Genomic DNA, 21808 nt, shown 5'->3' with positions numbered 1-21808 from the left:
TGCATAAAAGCAGCATTTTATAATTTATTTCTCAGATTATTTCTCGAGACTCTAAATAATAGATTCGAAAAAAAAATGGTGGACAAATTACGCGGTTCTTCTTTGAGTGAGTTCTCTTTGCGGATTTTAAGAGAGAGAAAACGGGTATAAATTAAATAAAACAGTTGAAAAAAACTACAACAAACTTTAAATAATAAAAATCTGAATATTTCAACTCCATGTCCGGGAGCCCTTATCAACGGAAAAGAAATGTTGAAGTTAAATTAAATTAAACACAACATATAAAGAAAAAGTTAAACAAAAAAAAATAAAACTCTCATCTTAATAACCTTCAAAATACTGCAATCACTGTAAACAACCTGAATAGGCACCCAGAACTGACAGATTGTCTTTGTTACACCAGATCGTCTCTCGTATAATTTCGGTTTGACAATGAGATCTAGCAAAAATGAAATACTATATTTTTTGAAAGAATTTACATAAAGCCCAGGTCATGTCTTTGCCTAATGAGGAGGAGAGTAATCAGTGAAAATAACTTGCACCCCCTTATTATGCTATCAAGGTTCTAGTATTAAGCCGGTCAAGGTTCTTTTTTTCATCTGTAGTGACGCCACTGTTATCGTTTCTCTTTAAAGTGAATCCTAAAAATGCTTCCAGTTTGTTTTAGTGCTCCTGTTTTTAAAGAATGAATAACAAGTTTTCAATTGCTATTAAATCACTAAAACTGATACAATGAATTCTTGGTTTTACTTTTTATAGCAACAACCAATGTCAGCAGTTTCATTCCCAGAAGGCATCTTGGTGATGGCTTTAGTCAAAAAGTGTTAATCAAGCCATCCTGCTTTGTCTGCACGGTTGACAGCCGTTTTGTGATTGCTGCCGGGTTCTGGGATAGAACCTTCCGAATATTTTCAACTGAAACAGGTAGGTTCTTTGTAGAATTTTGTCCCTTCCTTGTATTACGTTAAAGATATTGTGGCATATCCTTGTGCTAATAGATTGTCCTTTGCTTAGATAGGGCGTGTGTGTAATAGGGATGATTTGTTCTGGCGATGCCAGTGAATGCAACACAGAGCCACTACTGACCTCCGCTACAGTATACTAACAAGTTCGAACGGTCCCACGAGTTCCTTGCGTACTGATATTATAACCAGTGTGGGTACGACAGGCGTACTACCTATGGGGGGAGTAAGTGCCAAACTATTTAACCCAGGGTACCATGACCTGTGTCACCACTAATAAATATATCCTTGGAGGGCTACTTATCTTCCGGTTATAAATGACGAAGAATACAATAATTGACGACAATAATGACGAAGATTTTCAATACTCTATTCCTAATCCCACCAGGGTTTGGGGAAAATAATCTAATACAGTCGTAGAAAATAACTCACTTCTATTACCTATGTCAATTCCAATATCGATTCTTTAAAGTCTTGAAGAGAAATGAACTCAAAAAGCATATGTACATCAAAAGATAAGGTCGCCTTTCTCCATAGCGTGACGTGATGGGTCAATAAAATGTATGGGAATTCATAATTGAACTTGCTTTACGTATAAATTATTTTTCAATGGCAAGATTTAGCTAAATAGAAATAGAACTTCAATATAAACCAATTTCTTCCCTCTTGCGAAACAGGCTCGCCTTTACGGAAATTTGACTTCTAAATAAAATTTATTGCAGGCAAATATATGCATAAGAGAAAAGGGAAATTTATCTGATAAAAACAAGGAGTACGGGCCCCAACTGGGAGTAATTGAAGACAAACAACAACATAGCATGTTTTTTAATTAAGTATTTCCATATTCAAGGCTATTTTGGCACAAAAGGCTATGTGATATTAATCTTTTTCGTTTCAATATGTAAAATCACATTAAATTATTTCAAAACCAAGCGAAAAAATTCATTACACCCTATTGCTTAACGTCGTTGTTCTTTTTTTCTTTTCTTTTCTTTTGTTATTGTAATTTGATTGTAAATATTTTTTTCAATTGGCACAAAATAAATCCAGACTTTTCTTATAGCCAAAATCCAGCAAATTGTTTTTGGTCATCATGGGATTGTAACATGTCTTGCCCGCTCCGAATGCAACATAGCCTCTGATTGCTATATTGCATCGGGATCTGAAGATTGTACCATTCTTTTATGGCATTGGAATGCAAGGTCTCAATCTATAATGGGTGAAGGAGGCATACCTACTCCACGTGCAACTCTGACGGGACATGATAGGATAATTGTCTGTTTGGCTGTATCAGCAGAGATGGGATTAGTTGTCAGTGGCTCACAAGGTTAGCCTCTTTTTTATTCATCTTCATTTTATTCTGTTTCGTACACATAAGATACCGTCTAATTCGTTTATTTAAAAAGCCAGCAATGCTTGTTTCACCTTTAAATTCGTATCCAAATCGAAAGGGTGTATCTAAAGCTTCGCAAAAATTAAATATTTCTTGTTCAGGACACTCTAGTAAGTCTATAGCTATATAGTTGCAGAGGCATGTTTACTTCATAAAATCGGAGGAATATCAGTCATAATTTGGACAAAACTATTTGAATACTTTTGCGTGGTTATAATTAATATTTTATGTTTAGTAAAAGGGGTTCAAACTGGATATCTCCTCTTCGCTCATCCAGATAAGGCCTTGATTTTGGAGGTGTTGGTTTCAGAGAGTGGAATGAGCCTGAACCCTTATGCCTTGTGCTCTAAAAAAAAATCTGGCTCTGACTATTATCTTTAAGAACATTGCCTTACAAAGTGCATGGTGATTTTGACATGTATATGACAATTATGATTAAACTGTGAGAGAAACAGAAACAGGGCCATAGAGAGAGAGAAAGAGAAATTAAGTCTGGAGCACAGCTTAGATACCAATACAGTCATGAAAACTCCTATCTTGCCCATGAGAAGCTTTTGATACAGAGCTCTGAACTTGGTGCCTCCTCCAAGCCTGCGCTCCGACGCGTAGATCGTACTACAACACCATAAGTTGGAACGCAATTTTGTTTTGTTGCATACACAGCTTAGATACCAGTACCAGTTTCCTGTTACCAATTAGATACCAATACAAGTTTCCTGTCTCCAGCCACTAGCATCGCTACCGCGCACTGTGTCCCAAAAATATATCGAGTTTTCATAACTGTATATTGGTATCTAAGCTGTGGTCTGGAGCACATTTTAAGTGGAAAAGGACAACCATTATTTGGACTATATGATCGCCCACTGATTGTTTTTCTAACTTTTGTTTCATTTTATTTATCAGTCAGTACATCTAGAATCTCAAATACGTAAAGAAATTGAACAAGTAATTATATTCAAATTTAAAAATGTTAATACGTATTTGTAAACTGAACTTGTAAGGCTGATCAATAATCATATAAGGTATTCTAGTTAGTAGCTTCTAGTTTTGTAAAAAGAAATTTTCAGAAAAATGGGAAAATGGTGGGATCAAAGGCCAGAGAAGCTACATGAGCCAAGGTTTTACCCTTGGGTTGCGAGGTGACCCTCTTGATATTCAAGAGCGGGAAAAGATAATTGTTTGTCTAGTCAGTGCGTTTTTAACTATGTAGAGGTACTAGATCTCCAAATTCCAAACTGCATGTACCATCACTTAAAATGATAAATCAAACGATAAATGATAAATAAATCAAATAAATGCTTTTACGGTTTTACTCCTGGCAAAAGATCATAAATAATAAAAGGTAAAGCCAAACAGTTGAAGAGTGATTCCGTTGAAGAAACAATTAGAATATCCATTTTTATGATTAGGTATTAATTAAGTTGCACAAGGCTTTGAAAGCAAATTACAAGTGATAAAAATTTATATTTATATTTCACACCCTGTTAACATAAATTTAACTGATTGTGTGTATTTGACTTCATCAGCTAAACTATTTAGCTAAACTCTGTCTTGCTAAAAACTTCCAATCTAGTTGACACAGTCTTGAAACCATCAGAAAGTGAATATGTTATTTGACTCTCCAAATTAACAATAGAAAAGAAATCAGAAAGCTTAACCTTCATTGTCATCATCCTGAAGCTTTTAGTGAACATACATTTGAAGTTTTTCAGTTGAAATTCAAAATGATATTAATTATTATTTCCACTAGCACCATCGAAAACCCTGGTTTTCTTCTAAAAAAAATGAATTCCGTCTGGTAATCAAGTGGTCCGAATTGTGGTATATTGTTACTTGATAATCATTGTATGACAATGAATATTCATTGTTCCTGGCCTCATTCTTCGACAATTTAGTAACTACAAAAATCTGTTAATTTTGATTGTCAATTTGATATTGAAAATTCGTCCAAGAGACGACTAATGCGCCACTCTCGGTCAACCACCAATAATCTACCCCTGTTCCTAGGTCAGATTAAACCAAAGTTTATTTCAGATGGTCATGTTCTTGTTCATACGACTTTTGGTGATTTACTTCGGGCTTTACCCGTCCCCTCTGGAGTCATTGACCCGCAAACGGTAAGCTTGAGCAGAGAGGGCCTTGCTGTAGTTGGATATTCACAAGGTCATATTGTTGCTAGCACTGTCAACGGTCAACTTTTGAAGCATGAATCGCATGGTGATAATATTTCGGTAAGTTTTTTTAATTTATGTATATATATAAATTCTTGCACCAAAGTTCTACCAGGGCCATGCTTGTTAGAAGAATAATATCCATATGTCAATTTTGTGTACAAAATATACATCGGGCTAGTGTGTAATTAGATCTCATTTGCAAGGAAAGGGTATTGCAAGCGTTAATGAAAAATTATGACAACTAAAAAAAGAACGAAAAATTTACTTCTCGGAAGCTTTCTTTGAGAAAGACAAAAAATTGATTCAAACATTGCAATGCATTTTTTTTTAAGTGATTCTATTTAAAGAAGGTCATAATAGACTGTTGTAATTGTATCAGATTAACGACGCTTCTTGACTACTAAGGTCCCTGCGTCGGCCCTGCAGTGCATTCCTGCAGCCGATCTCTGGGTCTTGTATTACCAAGCTAAGGTCAAACCCCCTGCGCCACCACAGGACAATAGACTGTTGTAACATATTTGATTCTCCACAAATTAAATTTTCTGCCATTCTTTGCAGTTGTCACACTCTCAATAATGTTGGTACACTAAATATCTTACAAAAGATTTTCAACTTTAAATACCGACGCTGCTGAGTACAGTTTTCAGATAATGGAGTTTTATAAAGAAAGATTTTGCTATGCATCCAATACATTTTTCACGTTGAATCTGCACCAAGTTGCTTCTGACAAAGAAAATCATCCTTAATACTTCCCTAATGCTTTTAATGTCTAAAATATAAAATAAAATCATTTCTATGGTAAAATCATACAAAAACAGAAAATGTTTGTATCCTGAACAGTGGAATAAAGTATTTACTTAGTAATTGCGATATGTCAAAAGTTTTACCTGACTATTACCTTAAATGACTCGACCCAAAAGCAGTGTTTTTTTTTACTCTTAGGAATGATACAGAGCCTGTAGAACTGACACACTTCAAAATAGTTTTCTTTTTAAGAACAATTGATGTACATGACATGCAGGATTTTGACAGGTCAGAGAAACACTAAAAAGTGAAGATCTTTGTAAAAATAATGGCGAGGAATCTAACACTCAATGTACAAATTTAACCTAGTATCGAGATAAAGAATTAAATACAAATTCTATGAAGAAACTTATGTTTTTCTGGGAAAAACAGAGTTGAGGCTCAGAATGCCGTGTTTTATTCATGCGATGTGCAGGATTTGTTTTTGTATAAAAATTATTTGGAGTCCATTTGTCGGTGTGATTACATACATTGAAGTAAAAGTCACAGTCCTGTAAAAATTCAGTGCATTTATCATAGAGTTTACATGTCAATATTTTAAGTAAATAAAGTTCAATCCGAATTATTTAGCCTTGTATTGATTATTTTTGTATTCCACTGTTTTACAGTTCGGCTCTCTTCTGCCGATGCCTAGTATTTCCTAGGTATTTCCAGTTTCAAAAAATAAAGTAATCTTTTCATTCTTTTGAACAGAAGAAATGGATGAATTTATAGAATTTCGTTAATAGGTCTTTCGAAATTCGTGTTTTTCTCGTCTTTGCTGCTTAATTTTCTGCTGGATGTAGATACTAGGTTTCGTGATTCTACTATGTTCGTACTAGGTTTCACCTGTGGAAAACCGGTGAAGTCTATTTTTACCTAGTAGATGTTTTAATTCGCCATTGGACTCGCCATATAAAGATTAGGGGAGACCCATCTTTAACTCAAATCAAATTGTTGTTTAAATACTGGGTATAGACAGGAACATCTGAGTTTTTGGATGTTTTGGCTCAGCATTGCAGCCTACACAGCGATTCTTATCGCGTACCAAAGAAAATGCGACAATTAACAGCTTTATTTATTGCAGCAAACAGGTACTTTTGCTCCTTCCTCTCTAGACATACATCTTAAATGAAACTTAAAAAACCGAAGTCAGGGACAAAAAAGTTAGAGGAAACCTGAAAATTATGGACACTTTTGTACGAAAATTATGCTGTGACCCTGATCGGCATTTTCTTTATATTCTGAAGGATGAAAATAGACATAGTGACTTAGTTCTGCAATGTCTTTGTATTCTGTAGCACAGAAAGCGATATAAATAACACTTAGTGGCCGCTGAATCCATTGTGTTCTAATGTGACAGATTGGGATTTATATCCCCCATTGTGTAGAATCAAAGACAGGAAATAGTATTTTTGACACGCTTTCATGTAAGACACACGTTCAGGGAGGGAGGGATTCGGTGAACGTTAACTGACATTAGAGCAGGAAGAGCTCCCACATATGACAATTTCCACCTGAGCACATGGGAAATGGCTTATGATCGGGAAGAACATTTCCGAAAGACCACATTTAAGACGCTGATGAGCTTTGAGGTAGGCTTATGTAACCATTGAAATTGTTTGTTCTGGCAGAGGAGCCCTATAATTTTTTACTTTTTTTTCCTTTAAATTAAGAATATTTCAGCTTTAAAGAAATGAAGATACTTTGGTATGTTGAAGCAGAAGATTTCAGTACTTTTTCATCGGTTTTTATCGCTAAAGGAGGAGAGGGGGCTAACAGACCTATGTAAATGTAAGCTAAAGGTACATCCGGGTCAAGAAAGGTTTCTTCACAGGGTTCTATGACCGTTGTTTAAGTATCGCTATAAATTTCTTTCTGGTCGGTGTATTTCCTCATACCAGCCATCATTATCCCCTCAACATAATTTGATTTCCTGTTCGAAACTTAATCAATGCATTTTAAAAATAGGCGTGTCATTTGTTCAAAACTTGTTACTGTTATTTACATTTCAGTGTGTTTTGCTGACCCGCGATGGTGAATATTTGATAACTGCTGGTACTAGAGGCATTGTAGAGGTTTGGCGCGTTTTTTCTTTAGCTTTGCTCTATGCTTATCCTGCTTGTGAAGCGCCAATCAAATCTCTGGCTCTCTCTCATGACCAAAAGTAAGTATTTCTCAATTTCTGCTTCGTCCTCTTAAAGGATGTTACACGATTCTCCTTTGAATTGACTTCTTTTTTTACTATTGGTGTACATAACGACGCAACTGAACAATTTGAACGACACTTTTGTTTGGTATGAAGAACGCAAGTAATTTTTTTGAAACTAGCTAGTGTTTATGTGAAGATATGAAAAGAAACTAGGAAATATGTTTATGGTGTTTGTTTTTCAATAAGTGCTCGAAGCGTAATTTTCCATAAATTGGGAAAAGATGGGCGACGAATTCTGAATCTTTGCCCACTTTATGGTTTTAGCTTGTAAATTATGGCAGATAACCCATATTTTTCCATTTTTGTAAAGGGTTCTAGACCTTGATTTTTCAGACGTTTTGTTAATTTTATTTATTTTTTTAATTTTTAAAGTGCAATTAATTGATTTCTAAGAGATTTATTGTCCAACAATTCGAACTGAAACAGTCATCTTTATAGAGCTCCTAGGTCCCTCCCTAGTTCTTTTTCCAGTAATTTCTAATTTTTCAGTAATTTTCTTTCAATGTTCGTAATACGTTCCCTCTTTCCTTTCTTTTCTTTCTTAATGTTTACAAATGTTATCGATAACAATTGAACCCTTGATGTTAAATTTTCTTTGCTATGTGTAAAAGTGAAAGTTTTGGATGAATATTGGGAATTAGTTCTTTCTGCAAATAAAAAGTCTTTAATATTCTGTTTATTCGCTTTAATCAACGGATATTTTGAGGCACCCAAATGAATAAGTTTTTCGTGTAATCTAACGAGTTTTTTTCTAATAAAGGAAGGGGTTGACCCTATTTCCCTTTCGCCTTCCCCTTCCGTGTGTAGGTTTGACCAAAGTGTGTGTTTTATCAACATTGTATTTATGTAGCACATATAATACACATAATATATGCACATAAATGCATATATAACATAAATGCACATAGAGCGAGGGTTTTCCCCCCTCCAAAGGACCACGCCTCCTTCAAGAAAAATTGTGATGCAGCTAGAAAAAAAAATGAAATTTGGGCCCCTCTCAAGTGAACGGACTTGTCTGAACGTATAATAATACACACATATTGGAATTATTTTAGAGGATATGGCTTAGGGATAGACCAACCGTGAATATCTAAAATGTGAATGCTAGATTTCCTATTAGTTTGGGATGACGACAGTATGTAAAAAAAAAAAGGTTCCATAAAATGTAAGTAAAAGTGATAATGATACGGTAGCCAGGTGACGGTTACGTAAGTACAACTTCAAATATATATATATATATATATATATATATATATATATATATATATATATATATATCCTGTCCCTTCAAGCGGATCTTCTGGATGGTGAGAAATAGTCTAAAGTTTCAGCTTCAATTCAGTAAGAATAAAGAAACTGTTATGTCTAATCAGAGGTCCATCACCGTCATCTCCATATCATCTGCTTTAAATATCAAGAAGCTGAATCGAGACAGCTTATGTCTCCTAGGAATTCATTTCCTAGCGTGTCTGTTTGGGAGCACTTCGATTAGATCTAGACAATCCTGCATTAGGGAGTTGGGAGTCCAAAAACCTTCCACTCAGCTTTAAAACCCCTCTGTATAATTTCTACCTCAGATCTGTTTCCAGTTACCAGTTTCTGCTTTATACCGGGTTTTTCGAAACTCACAAGGTAGCTTTCTGGAGAATTTGGAATTAGAAAAGTAGGGTAAGTTCTACTTCCACCGAACCAGAACGGAAGCTTTTGAACATACATCCATTCAACTCATTTGATTAATTTTCATTCCTTGTGCCATCATGTTGTAGGGCAACAAGACAATAATGTGGACAGACAACTCTTTTCAATTACCTAAAAGAGGAAATCCTAAACCAAAGTACTTGAAACGGCTTTCTTTGGAATTGCACATCTATTCTAAACTGGCTCCCCAAAGGTGTTATCCCATCAAAGCCACGGGTTGACTCCTTCAATCGATGTATAAAACCTATTGACTAAAACAGGCAAATGACTAGTGGCGTCTGGTAAGTGATATTTGGATGGTCTCCTCAGAATAGTTTGATAGATAAAAACTGATATTTATTTTTCTTCTTTGACTCTCCGATGTAAAACTGGGATTGGTTTGACCTGAGTAAATATGTTTTTTTTGCAGGTTTATTCTTGTTGGCTTGAGTAACGGTTCCGTTGTAGTATTTCATATTGATTTCAACAGATGGCATCATGAATTTCAACAACGTTACTAGCAGCTTCTCTACAAAGGCACAACCAAAGAACGATTTGTTTAAAAGCAATAAAAGTAATTCCAGTTGCATGTAGTTATTTAAACGGAGGACTATTAGTAAGTCTGTAGTTAGACTGTGTTCTGGTGGTGAGAGGAATACGGATTTGGTTGGATGAAGCCTGTATATTTTTATCTCTGCTCAAGTTGGCGTTTTTAAATTATTTTGGGGTATGTGCAAACTATGTATTTCTTTTTGAAAAGCTAACTGCTTTAAATATAATTTGATTTGTGTAATTGTGATTGTTTGTGTATTTGTATACAATTAGTAGTCATTAGGCCATATCTGAAAAACTTGACGAAAGGGTGGCCTGTTTGGTAGAAGAAACAATGGCGCTCCTAGAGTGTAATCAATGCTGGTTATGAATTCGGTCGACATAAGTGGAAACCTATAACTATCATTGATCTTTATTTCTTTCTTTTTTCACTGATTGCCTATATTCTACCCCTAGTAAGGTCCAAAATGACATTACATTCTTCTTATTTTTGCCCTGTAGATATTACTTGAATGGAGTTAACCTAAATATATAAAATTTCAAGGTAACTAAGCAGTGATCCAAAATTATAATTGCGAAAAAAACAATAAAAGCACATAGATTTAACGATAGACTATATGTATGTACATTGCCAAATCCAAAACCTTTAACTTGTATATTCATCTAATGAACTTGTTAAATTATGATAAAATCAGTCATTTGGTTATTTAGAATATACACTTTAACATGGAAAAAAGAAGTTTGACGTGGGGAACCAAGAATTGCTCCCATTAAAGTTCATTGTAAAAAAAAATAACTCCAAAAACTTGACTTCCCTTGGAAAATTCATATCATCCCCCGAGGCGTAGTTATTGGACCGTTGGGTTATGCTGAACCAAATGACTATTTACAGATTTTGATCAGACATCCTTTGGGAAAAATGGACGTAGGGAAGGAGTGGGTTAGTTGCCCTCCAATAATTGTGGTCAGTTTAGAAGGGCACTAGAACTTTTAATTTTCGTTCAAATGAGCCCTCTAGATCTGTTAGGACCATTGGTTCGATACAATCAGCTCTGAAAAAAAATACAAGAAAGACAAACAAACGAATAAACACGCATCCGTGATCTTTCTTCTGGAAAAAAATACAATCCTACATTTTTGTAGATAGGAGCTTTAAACCTCAACACCACGGTTCTGCACTTCACTTTTGGAGGGGTTAACTCCCTTTTTCGAAAATCAGGCATATTCACTCATGTCTTCTCTTTTGACGAGATACAATAAACTTAGTAAATTTCATATGTCTAGAATCATCATAAAAAGCCAATTCTCTTGATGCATTAATTATTATCAAAATTCCTTTTTATGGCACGTGGTATTAACCAAGTGACATATAGCGATCGCAAATTCTGTCGGTCTGACTCTCGGTCCCGGTTTTGCTACTTAAGGCACTTCCAGGTAAGCTAGGACGATGAAATTTGGCAGGCGTATAAGGAACCAGACCAGATAAACTAGAGAATGACGTTTCCCCGATTCGATCATCTGGGGGGGGAGTGGGGGAGTGTTAAATAGGACAAATTAGAAAAAGGATGCATTTTTAATTTACGAACGGGTGATCGGATCTTAATGAAATTTGATGGTTGGAAGGATATCATGTCTCAGAACACTTATTTTAAATCCCGACAGGATCAGGTGACATTGGGGGGAGTTGGGGTGGGGAAACCTAAAATTTTGGAAAACGCTTAGAGTGGAGGGATCGGGATGAAACTTGGTGGGAAAAATAAACACAAGTCCTAGATACGTGATTGACATAACCGGAACGGATCCGCTCTCTTTAGGGGAGTTGGGGGAGGGTTAATTCTGAAAATTAGAAAAAATGAGGTATTTTTAACTTATGAAGGAGTGATCGGATCTTATTAATATTTGATATTTCGAAGGATATCGTGTTTCAGAGCTCTTATTTTAAATACCGACCGCATCCGGTGACATTGGGGGGAGTTGGGGGAGCCTAAAATCTTGAAAAACGCTTAGAGGGGAGAGATCGGGATGAAACTTGGTGGGGAAAATAATCACAAGTCCTAGAACCGTGATAGACATCACCTGAACGGATCCGCTCTCTTTGGGGGGGGGTGATTCTGAAAAATTAGAAAAAATGAGGTATTTTTAACTTACGAAAGAGTAATCGGATCTTAATGAAATTTGATGTTTGGAAGGAAATCATGTCTCAGAGCTTTCATTTTAAATCCCGACCGGATCTGGTGACATCGAGGGGGGGGGGGAGTTGGGGGGCACCTAAAATTTTGGAAAACACTAAGAGTGGAGGGATCGGGATGAAACCTGGTGGAAAAATAAGCACAAGTCCTAGAAACTTGATTGACATAACCGGAACGAATCCGCTCTCTTTGGGGGAGAAGGGTTATTTCTAAATCATTAAAAAACATGAAGTATTTTTAACTTACGAAGAAATGATCGGATCTTTATGAAATTTCATATTTAGGAGGACCTTGTAACTCAGATCTCTTATTTTAAATCCCGACCGGATCCAGTGTCATTGGGGGGTGGAAATCTTGGAAAACGCTTAAAGCGGAGAGATCAGGATGAAACATGGTGGGAAGACCAAGCACAAGTCCAAGATGAATGATTGACATAACCCGGCCGTAACCGCTCTCTTTGGTGGAGTTGGGGGGGGGGTAATTCGGAAAAATTAGAAAAAATGAGGTATTTGTAACTTACCAATGGGTGATCAGGTCTAAATGAAACTTGATATGTAGCAGGATTTTGTGCTTTAAAACTCTAATTTTAAATCCCGACCAGATCCAGTGACATTTGGGGGAGTTGGAGGGGGAAACTAAAAATCTTGGAAAACGCTTAGAGTTGATAGATGGGGATGAAACTTGATGGGAAGAATAAGCAAAAGTTAGATATACGTGATTGACATGATTGGAACGGATTTGTTCTCTTTGGGGCAGCTGCGGGTTGTTAATTTGGAAAAATTAGAAAAATTGAGGTATTTTTTACTTAAGAACGGGTGACCGGATCTAAATGAAATATGATATTTAGAAGGAACTCATGTCTCAGATCTCTTATTTCAAATCCCGACCAGATCTGTTGACATTGGGGGGAGTTGGAGGGGGAAACGGGAAATCTTAGAGAACGCTTATAAATGTTTTAGATTTGTGATTGCCATAACCGGACTAGATCTACTCTCTTTGGGGGAGTTAGGGGTTGGGATTTAGTGCTTTGGCGAGTTTGGTGCTTTTGGACGTGCTAGGACGATGAAAATTGGTAGGTGTGTCAGAGAGCTGCACAAATTGACTTGATAAAGTCGTTTTCCCCGATTCGTCCATCTGGGGGCTGAAGGGAGAGAAAAAATTAGAAAAATTGAAGTATTTTTAACTTACGAGTGGTTGATCGGATCTTAATGGATTTTGACATTTCGAAGGACCTCGTGACTCAGAGCTTTATTTTTAGTCCTGACCGGCATTAAGCCTCTGATTTTCCTTTTAAAGCAGTCTATTGATTCTTAAAATTTTGCTAGAGCTCATGCCATATAAGCTCTTGGCTCTTCCGACCTCGTCACAAGTGCCATATGAGCTTTTAGCTTTTTTTAGAGTTCTAGTTACAATTATGCCGAGTCGCTCCTTACTAACAGTTTGTTACAATGAAATGTTGATTCAGCAGTAATGTACAGATAATATCCCTCCTGGAGAATGTTCAAAGATTACAAATGAATGAATATGGAATAGAAAAATAAATACAAAACAGAGAAGTCACTCAGCTCTCTTTATTTCTGACTCTTTAGCCATTTGTGACTTTGAATTGAGCGTTAGCTAGATATGGCTTGGAAAAGCTGTCATTCTGAAAACCCGGATACAAATAATGTTTTTAAATTAAGGTCAACATCTCTCTCAGAATTTGCTGAAGTTTCAAACTTAATACATTAGGTGCTCTTGAAATATTTCACACATGCTCTTTTGACAACCTAGATGCAAAGTAGTGTCTTTTGGTTTAGTTCAAATTCCCTGAAAATTTTGACTTAATTCTCTTCCCGTTGCTGAGATATTGCACACACCGTGTAACAACCTAGATGTATATTTCGTGCAATATTGGCTTCAATATCATTCTCAATATCATTCTCAATATTCCTTGAAAGTTTCAAATAAACACAATTAGTTGTTTCTCAGATATTGCAGATATATTCTTTTGACAATTGGGGTGCATATTCTCTTTTGACTAGGTTCATCATCCCTCTCAACATTCTCTGGAAGTTTGAACTTAAGTCTGGATGTACATACGAGTCTTTTCATTTAACTCAACATTCACTGAAATTTTCAGCTGAATAACCGAAGCCGAGAATAAAAAACCAAATTAAAAAAAAATAGAATGGGGTTTAATTTGACCAATGAAAATACAGGACGAAACGAAACGGATACTTCGAAAGGATAATTGCAACAGCCTCGTAGATACGCTTTTTTGTGAACTTAAATGCAGTTAGTGTCTTATGATTTGGTGCAAAATACCATCAACATTCTCTATAAGTTTAACTTAAATATGGATGCACATACGAGTCTTGATTTAGCTCAACATCTCCCTCAGTATTCTCTGAAATGTTCAACCTTATAACCTCCTCCAAGAATAAAAAACCAAGGAATAGAAGAACGAGAATGGGAATTTATGACGCCATGTAAAAATACTAGACGAAACAAAACAAATATTCTGGAAGGGCAACCACCTCTCGTCTTTAGCGCCATAAGAGAAAGTTTGAAGGAAACATGAAAAATTTGAGCGAAACAAACCGGATAAAAACAAACAAAGCGGAAAGCAAACAGAGAAAAAACAAATAAAATCTAAAATTGGAGGAAATAAAAAAACCTTAAAAACCAAGCAACGCGGAGAACCATCAAAAATAACCAACGGACAAAATAAAAAATTAGCAGAATTTGAAGATGAAAAGCCAACAATCCCAACATCAAAGTCAAGCCAGTCACCAACATCTACGATTAGCAAAAAATAGTGCTACTCGCACAATACTAGATCAGTGACTAAATTGATAAACATTCTTTCGCTCGGTAAGTTTTAACTTAATACTCTTAGCTTTTTCGGACCCACCCAGGGACAAACATTCCTCCTTTTTTCGATGATAAATTTTATATGCGAACAACTGGAAAATGGCATAATTTTACAACCCTTGCCCCGAGGGCTCCAGGGGATCATGTCATCGCTAGAAGCATAGTCGTTGTTTCTTTTTTCTATTCTGAAAAATGGGCAGCTCAGAATTTCATCAGTGTTGAGAGGAACCACGACAAGGCAAGGAGGGCTTGGTTGTCTTTCATTACTTTTCAACATACCCCCTTAACATGCTATGAATGTTTCAACTTAATTCCCTCAACCTCGGATACGGTATTACTCGTACGCTTTTTCGACAACCAGTATGCACTTAATTTTTTTTCTATTCTGAAAAATATGGGTAACTCAGAATATTGATCAGTGTTGAGGGGGACCAAAAAGCCAAACAGGGCTGGGTTGTCTTCCATCGCTTCAACATTCTCTGAAGGTTTACTTCAATACCCCTAACCTTTTCGAACCTACTCAGGATAAAAACTCCCCCATTTCTCAATAATAAATCTTATGTACGTTTTGTATATAAATAATAGGAAAATTATATAATTTATAACCCCGGTCCCGTGGGCTATAGAGGGGATGGCATCCCCGAAGAAATCGTTATTTGACCTGTTGACTATTTTGAAAAAGAAAATGCCTATTTCAAAATTTCGATTCGTGTTTAGGGGAGAAAGATCTAAGAAGAGCGAGGAGAGGGTTGGTTGTCTCTTTCAGAACTTATAACCCAGGGGCTTTGGGGAGTCGTGTCGTCCTTGAAGGCATAGTTATTAGGTTATAGTTATTAAGACTATTTTGAACAAATGGTCTGTCTCAAAATGTTGATCAAATGTCTTTTGGATAAGGCGATTTAAAAAATAGCGTGGTAGGGGGGCTGGTTGCCCCTTAATCACTTTAGGCTCTCAAAAAGGGTACTAAAATTTTTAGTTTTAAGGCAAATGAGTCCTCTTACAAGTTTGTCTGATCACCCCTATCATTTTAAGAAGCTTTTGGAAAAAAAAATACCTTGAAACATAATAGTTCTTTATTATAGGCAACATTAGAGCTTTGGCTCGAATAACATGAACATAGGAATAATAAAATCATCGTAATATCCAAGATAGATGAAAAGAACTAATGGTTGCCCCCGATGCCTTTTCGTTGTCCTCGTCAATATGCGAGATAAGTTTCAACTTAAAATCCTCAGCCGCTCCTGGGATATTGCTGATACGTACTTTTGACAACCAGGGTACAAAGAGTGTGTTTTGATTTTATTCTACTTCCCGCTCATCATTTACTGAAGGTTCACCTGACTAACCTAGGCCTTTTCTGAGACCCGGGATTGAGCATGCCCCTCCCCTTTTCAAACAGCGTACCCTATATGCAAACAATTCGCATTTTCCATAAATTATAGTCCATTCCCCGGGGACTTTAAGGGTTCTGTTTATTTGATCATTGATCAATTAATGATCAATGGGAGTTGCATGCGAGTCCAGGCGACTTACAACTGGGTCAACCAATTTTTAATTAATCTTGTGTTGGCGTAACTGCCTGAGCATATAAATTGGGTCATTCGCCTGAGCCTCTAAGCAGGTGGACACTATTAGGCTTAGGTCACTTGTTTGCCTGCGAGTTCAGGTGACTTAACGGTCAATCCTATAACTTGGTCAACCTGCCTGAGACTCTAGGCGGGTGTGCCTCTCCAAAAGCTAATGCACAAGTATTTGTCAAATACAAGAATCATAATTACTTCCGCCGTTTACCCCAAACAGTAGGAAAACTATAGGTCTTCTCGTTCGCCTACGAGTCCAGGATACTTGTCGGTTATGTGCCAATGCAAAAATCGGTAGCCCAGCTTGTCAGTCATGTGTCAAGCCCAGCTAAACCTCTAAGCGGATGGGCCCTATTAGGCTTAAGTCGCTTTTTTCCCTGCGAGTCCACGTGACTTAACGGTCAATCCTAAAACTAGAAGGAACTTGTCGGTCATTTGTCAATCCTAAAACTTGGTAGTTTGCCTGAGACTCTAAGTTGGTGGGCCTCTTAGGCCTAGATCGCTTGTTTGCCTGCGAGTCCAGGTGACTTGACGGTCAATCCTAAACTTGGTTTACCTGCCTGAGACTCTAGCCGGGTGTGCCTCTCCAAAAGCTAACGCACAAGTATTCGTCCATTCGTTTACCCCAAACAATAGAAAAACTATAGGTCTCCCCGTTCGCCTACAAGTCCAGGAGACTTGTCGGTCATGTGTCAATCCTAAAACACGGTTGCACCCTGAGACTCTAAGTGGGCGGGCCTATTAGGCTTAGGTCGCTTTTTCGGCTGTGAGTCCAAACAAAATTCAGTCTTTGTATACAAGTCTACTTTGTCAAAGTATATTTTCTATACGTTTTGTATACAAGTCCAGTGGACATTGTCCGTCACGATTCAACCCAAAAATCTCGGTCGTCCCCATTGCAATTCCAGTGGGCTTTCCCAATAGACAAAGCTCATATAATAAGAACAATATTAGTCGCCCAATAGTCAGCCATAAATCTTTGAAAACCTTTTATTTGGGGGTCTCCAATTGTCTTCAAATGTCTCACAAAAATTATAGATTATTTGAATTACCCGTATTTCATGCCTATCTACCTTAGTTCTGCCTAAGCATGGATGATATACTATCTATCAATAGGTAAAATGATATAGTTTTTATACAATGCTGAAAAAGGGTTATGCCAGCTTTGCCTCTCACTCAGACTATCTGTCTCGGCTTTTCAAACGGGAGCTTTGGAGGTTCTATTGACATTTGATCAAATATTTTAAAACAGATGCTCAACAACTACATTTAAAGATTTTAAGGTGTGTTGGTTTAATGCGGAAGTTGAAACACCATTTTCCATACGCAGAATTTACTTTGCCTTGATTCATTCTTATATAATTATTGACCATTGGCCTGTCTCTCAACATTTAAAAGCCATGTAATACCAATTCAAGTTTTGCAATATAATGAATTCTCGAAAATTTTATTTATGCTTCCTTTGGGTTTAAAATTGACCTTCACTCCCCTTTTAATGTCCAAACTATAAGAAAATCAATGGATTTAGTTCAACTTCCCACCCTTCAAAAAGTTTTTTTTCGATATGTCCATCTAATTTTGAGATATTAAAACTCATATTTTAATATTTAAAGCTGGTCTTTACTTTCCTTCGACTTTCCAGGCTAGAAAATCGCCTATGAAATCCGTTCGACATCCCCCCTTCAATAACCTTTTTAATGTCCGTCCAATCCTAAGATATGAAAAACGGTAGAAGGGGAATCCCTCTTGCGAAAAATTTGAAAATCACAATACTATTGATTTTCAGGGAGTTAGCTCAAGGTCATTAATGCCAAAGTTCATTGTCGTTGTACTGGATGATCATTTAACGACATTAGGAGCGCGAAAAACTGGTTATTTTCAGATGGGCCCTCTATCAGGGAACACAGGGGCGTAGCTAGAGTATTTTATTAGTGAGGGCAAGAGGGGGGGTGCGCTTGAAGTAGGTGCTAAAACAGTACAGAAGAAAACAATTTTTTTTTAATACACAATACATTATAAACAATAAACACACATTAAATAATCATAGATATAAGTTCTGGTGCTCGGCTTTTGCTAAAATTGTCAGCAATGAGCTGCTGTAGACGGCAGTAGTATAGGGTAAGCGGTAAATGTTTGCTTTTAATCCATGTGCTCTAAGGTGCTTATTGCTGCATATAGCAAGATTCTGATGATTGCATATTGTTTCTCTGTCATTATTAAATAAAAAAAAACATGTTTTTTCAAATGAAACTAAGGAGCGACATTGAAACTTAAACGAACAAAAATTTGTCCTTACATGAAAGGGTTTGTCCCCTCCTCGACGCCTCACTTCTTACGCTAAAGTTCTCACAAGTCTACTTTTTAAAACAATAAAAAACGTTAGCGTAAAGAGCGAGGCGTCGTGGAGAGGACAACCCCTTTCATATGCGGAATAACTTCGGTTCATCTTAAGTTTTAATGTCACTCCTTACTTTCAGTTAAAAAAACTTTTTTTTTTTTTATTTAATTTCTGAACATTTTTGAATTGATGCATGTTTTGATTTTGGCTCACTGTACATGAATCATTAAAATGAATTTTGCATATAAATTTTTTTTATTTTATTTTTTGGCTAAATGGCTTTCTCATAGTTTTGATCAGACGATTTTGATAAAAAAAGGGGGTGGGGGAGGAGTCCTAGCTGTCTTCCAATTTTTGGTTACTTAATAATACAACTATTTTTTTTACGAACGTTTTGATTAGTAATAAACATACGTACCATACGAATTAAGTTAGGTAACGAACTTCTATATTTGTGTATTTTTATTACGTATATGAGGGGGTTCGTCCCCTCGTCAATTCCTCGCTCTTTACGCTAAGGCTTGAAAAAAAGGCCATAGAATGAATAGTTGAAATTACTAAAAATACTTTAGCGTAAAGAGCAAGGTATTGTGGATGAGACGAATCCCCTTACATACGTAACAATTTCTGTTAGTTTTAAGTTTTAATGCTGCTCCATGCTTTCAGTCGAAAAAACTTTTTTTATTTATTTTCTCATTTTTTTTGTTTAAATAATGCTAGAAAATCCTGCACTCCCTTCATGGGAGTTCTCTTCCCTCTATGATAAGTTATTCCATCGAAACATCTTCCCACGTAACCCCCCCCCCACCGCGAAAAAGTCCCCCTGAAGACGTCTTCACACTGCCCAATAACCATTTCTATATATAAATAATGGCCAAAGTTTTTAACTTGCAGCCCCTTTCCTGGGGACTGTGGGGGATTAAATCAACCCCCAAAGACATAGTTATTAGGTTTTTCGACTATGCTGAACAAAATGGCTATCTCAAAATTTTAGTCTGGGGACTTTTGGAAAAATGAGCGTGGGAGGGGGCCTAGGTGCCCTCTAATTTTTTGTCACTTAAAAAGGGCACTAGAACTTTTAATTTCCGTTAGAATAAGCCCTCTCATGACATTCTAGGACCACTGGGTCTATAAAAAAAAACAAATAAACACATATCCGTGATATGGCTTCTGGCGAAAATACAAAATTCCTTATTTTTGTAGATAGGAGCTTGAAACTTTTACAGTAGGGTGCTCTGATACGCTGAATCTGATAGTGTGATTTTCGTTAATATTCTGTGGCATTTAAAGGGTGTTCCCCACTGTTTTCTAAAATAAGGCAAATTTTCTCAGGCTCGTAACTTTTGATGGGTAGAACTAAACTTGATTAAACTTATTTATTTAACATCAGCATTCAAATGCAATTCTTTAATGTAACTGTCGGTATTGAAATTCCGTTTTTTAGAGTTTCGGTTACTATTGAGCCGGGTCGCTCCTTACTACAGTTCGTTACCACGAAATGTTTGATTAGAGAAAGCCATCCATTTTTTAACTTTCTAAAATCCCCTTCCAACGAGACTGAAATGTTCAAAGTGGGCTTGCTTACAGGCAACATTGCCTATAGTGCGAAGCGTATTAGTCCATAAGCCCCGCGGGTGGAGGGGCTAGGTCTGTATTCTATATTAATTCAACAAAGAGTGATAAAACTCTTAAAAAAACCCTCAAACGATGTTTATCAAATAAATATAGAATACCGACCTCGCCCCGCTGCCAGCGGGGCACATGTGCCAATACGCTTTGCTCTATAAGTAATGTTACCTGTAAGCAAGCCCACTTTACGCATGTTTAGTTTGCCCCATGGAGGAGGAGGGTCAACCAGAAACGGGTGCACTTCTCTAATAATGACAAAGAAACAATATGCGATCATCAGAATCTTGCTATATGCAGTAATATGCACTTTAGAGGACTTGGAACGAAAGTAAACATTTACCGCGTAAACAAGCTATCGGGCGGGCGAAAGTGAATGTCGTATACACTCGGATTTTTTTTAGCCAGATTCACCATAATGTTGCAGTACATATTCCCCCGCCACTTCCCCCAACGCCCAGCACAGGATACTCAATCTAATATTTAAACCAAGCTCTATTCAAAAAGCCCCGGGTATCGTGCTAGTCATTTGCTCGTAATTTTGAATGGATTTTGACTCTTTAAGATTTAATTTGTTTTACCAAACTTATAATATACGTCATTTATTGAAATGTTACTTATGATTTTTTTATTAAATTGATTTTTTTGCGAGTTCGCCGATTTATATTAAAAAGTAGCATTGATATCAGCGGGCCAAAGCCGAAACAAAAATCCTAGGCAGCGCAATAGCACTGTCTAAAGAAAAATACAGAATAAGTCAAAGTAATACCACAGGTTGTGAAACATTATATTGTGACATATTCCCCGCATTTAAAAAGCGACCATATTTTAAATTTGAAAGTGTTCGAAAAATAAAGTTAGAATTATTAACTTATCCGCTGGGCATTGTTTGACAAAGAATATCCAGAAAATCTGAACAAATCTTGGCACCAATGCAGCAAAATCCTTAGACTGATTGAAAATTGCCAGGGATGCCAATTGGAAGGGAATGTTGACTCCTAGAGTTTGAAAATTACCTTTCCTTTGTGTCTTTGTTTTAAAAAAACGAATTCTATAAAAATTACACAAACGATTTTCTTGTGTAAATCAGGGTATGGGGGGAATGATGGGTACACATTTCCGGAGGGTGTTACACTGAATATCGTTTTTATGTCTACAATTCGCTTTACAAGCAAAGCACGGTCTCCTAATGCTGCAGGATAAAACTGATAATAGAAAAAGAGAATGGGTTGGTACCGCCCATGCGTGCGCACGAAATTTCTAAACTGAGAGAAAAATATACATACTTTGTTTGCATTGACTTCATTCTATTCTAAGCAAACATTTCGTGTAGCATGACGATGCAGAAAAAAATTTCCCATAAGTAGCGCTAGCATTGTGTGAATGCGACTAATTTCAGTCATAATTCTTAGCAATTTTTTGGCGCCAGTTCTTTTTTTGGAGCTGGTTAAAAGAAATATTTAGAA

General features: G+C 36.6%; 1 protein-coding gene across 8 annotated transcripts in view; it reads left to right on the top strand.

Moving 5' to 3' along the window:
• Positions 1 to 9994, top strand: part of LOC136025077 (neurobeachin-like) — a 271780-nt gene extending 261786 nt beyond the window's left edge. For all 8 annotated transcript variants that reach the window (XM_065700792.1, XM_065700791.1, XM_065700790.1 and 5 more), the window contains 5 exons: positions 760 to 924; positions 2026 to 2289; positions 4390 to 4586; positions 7328 to 7479; positions 9632 to 9994. In XM_065700792.1, coding sequence (XP_065556864.1) covers positions 760 to 924; positions 2026 to 2289; positions 4390 to 4586; positions 7328 to 7479; positions 9632 to 9722 — 869 coding nt within the window. In that variant the 3' untranslated portion in view covers positions 9723 to 9994. The remainder of the gene's footprint in view (positions 1 to 759; positions 925 to 2025; positions 2290 to 4389; positions 4587 to 7327; positions 7480 to 9631) is intronic.
• Positions 9995 to 21808: the final 11814 nt, after the last annotated feature.

Source organism: Artemia franciscana, chromosome 3 (assembly GCF_032884065.1).
Source record: "Artemia franciscana chromosome 3, ASM3288406v1, whole genome shotgun sequence".
NCBI lineage: Eukaryota > Metazoa > Arthropoda > Branchiopoda > Anostraca > Artemiidae > Artemia > Artemia franciscana.
This window is presented reverse-complemented; position numbering and strand designations above follow the sequence as displayed.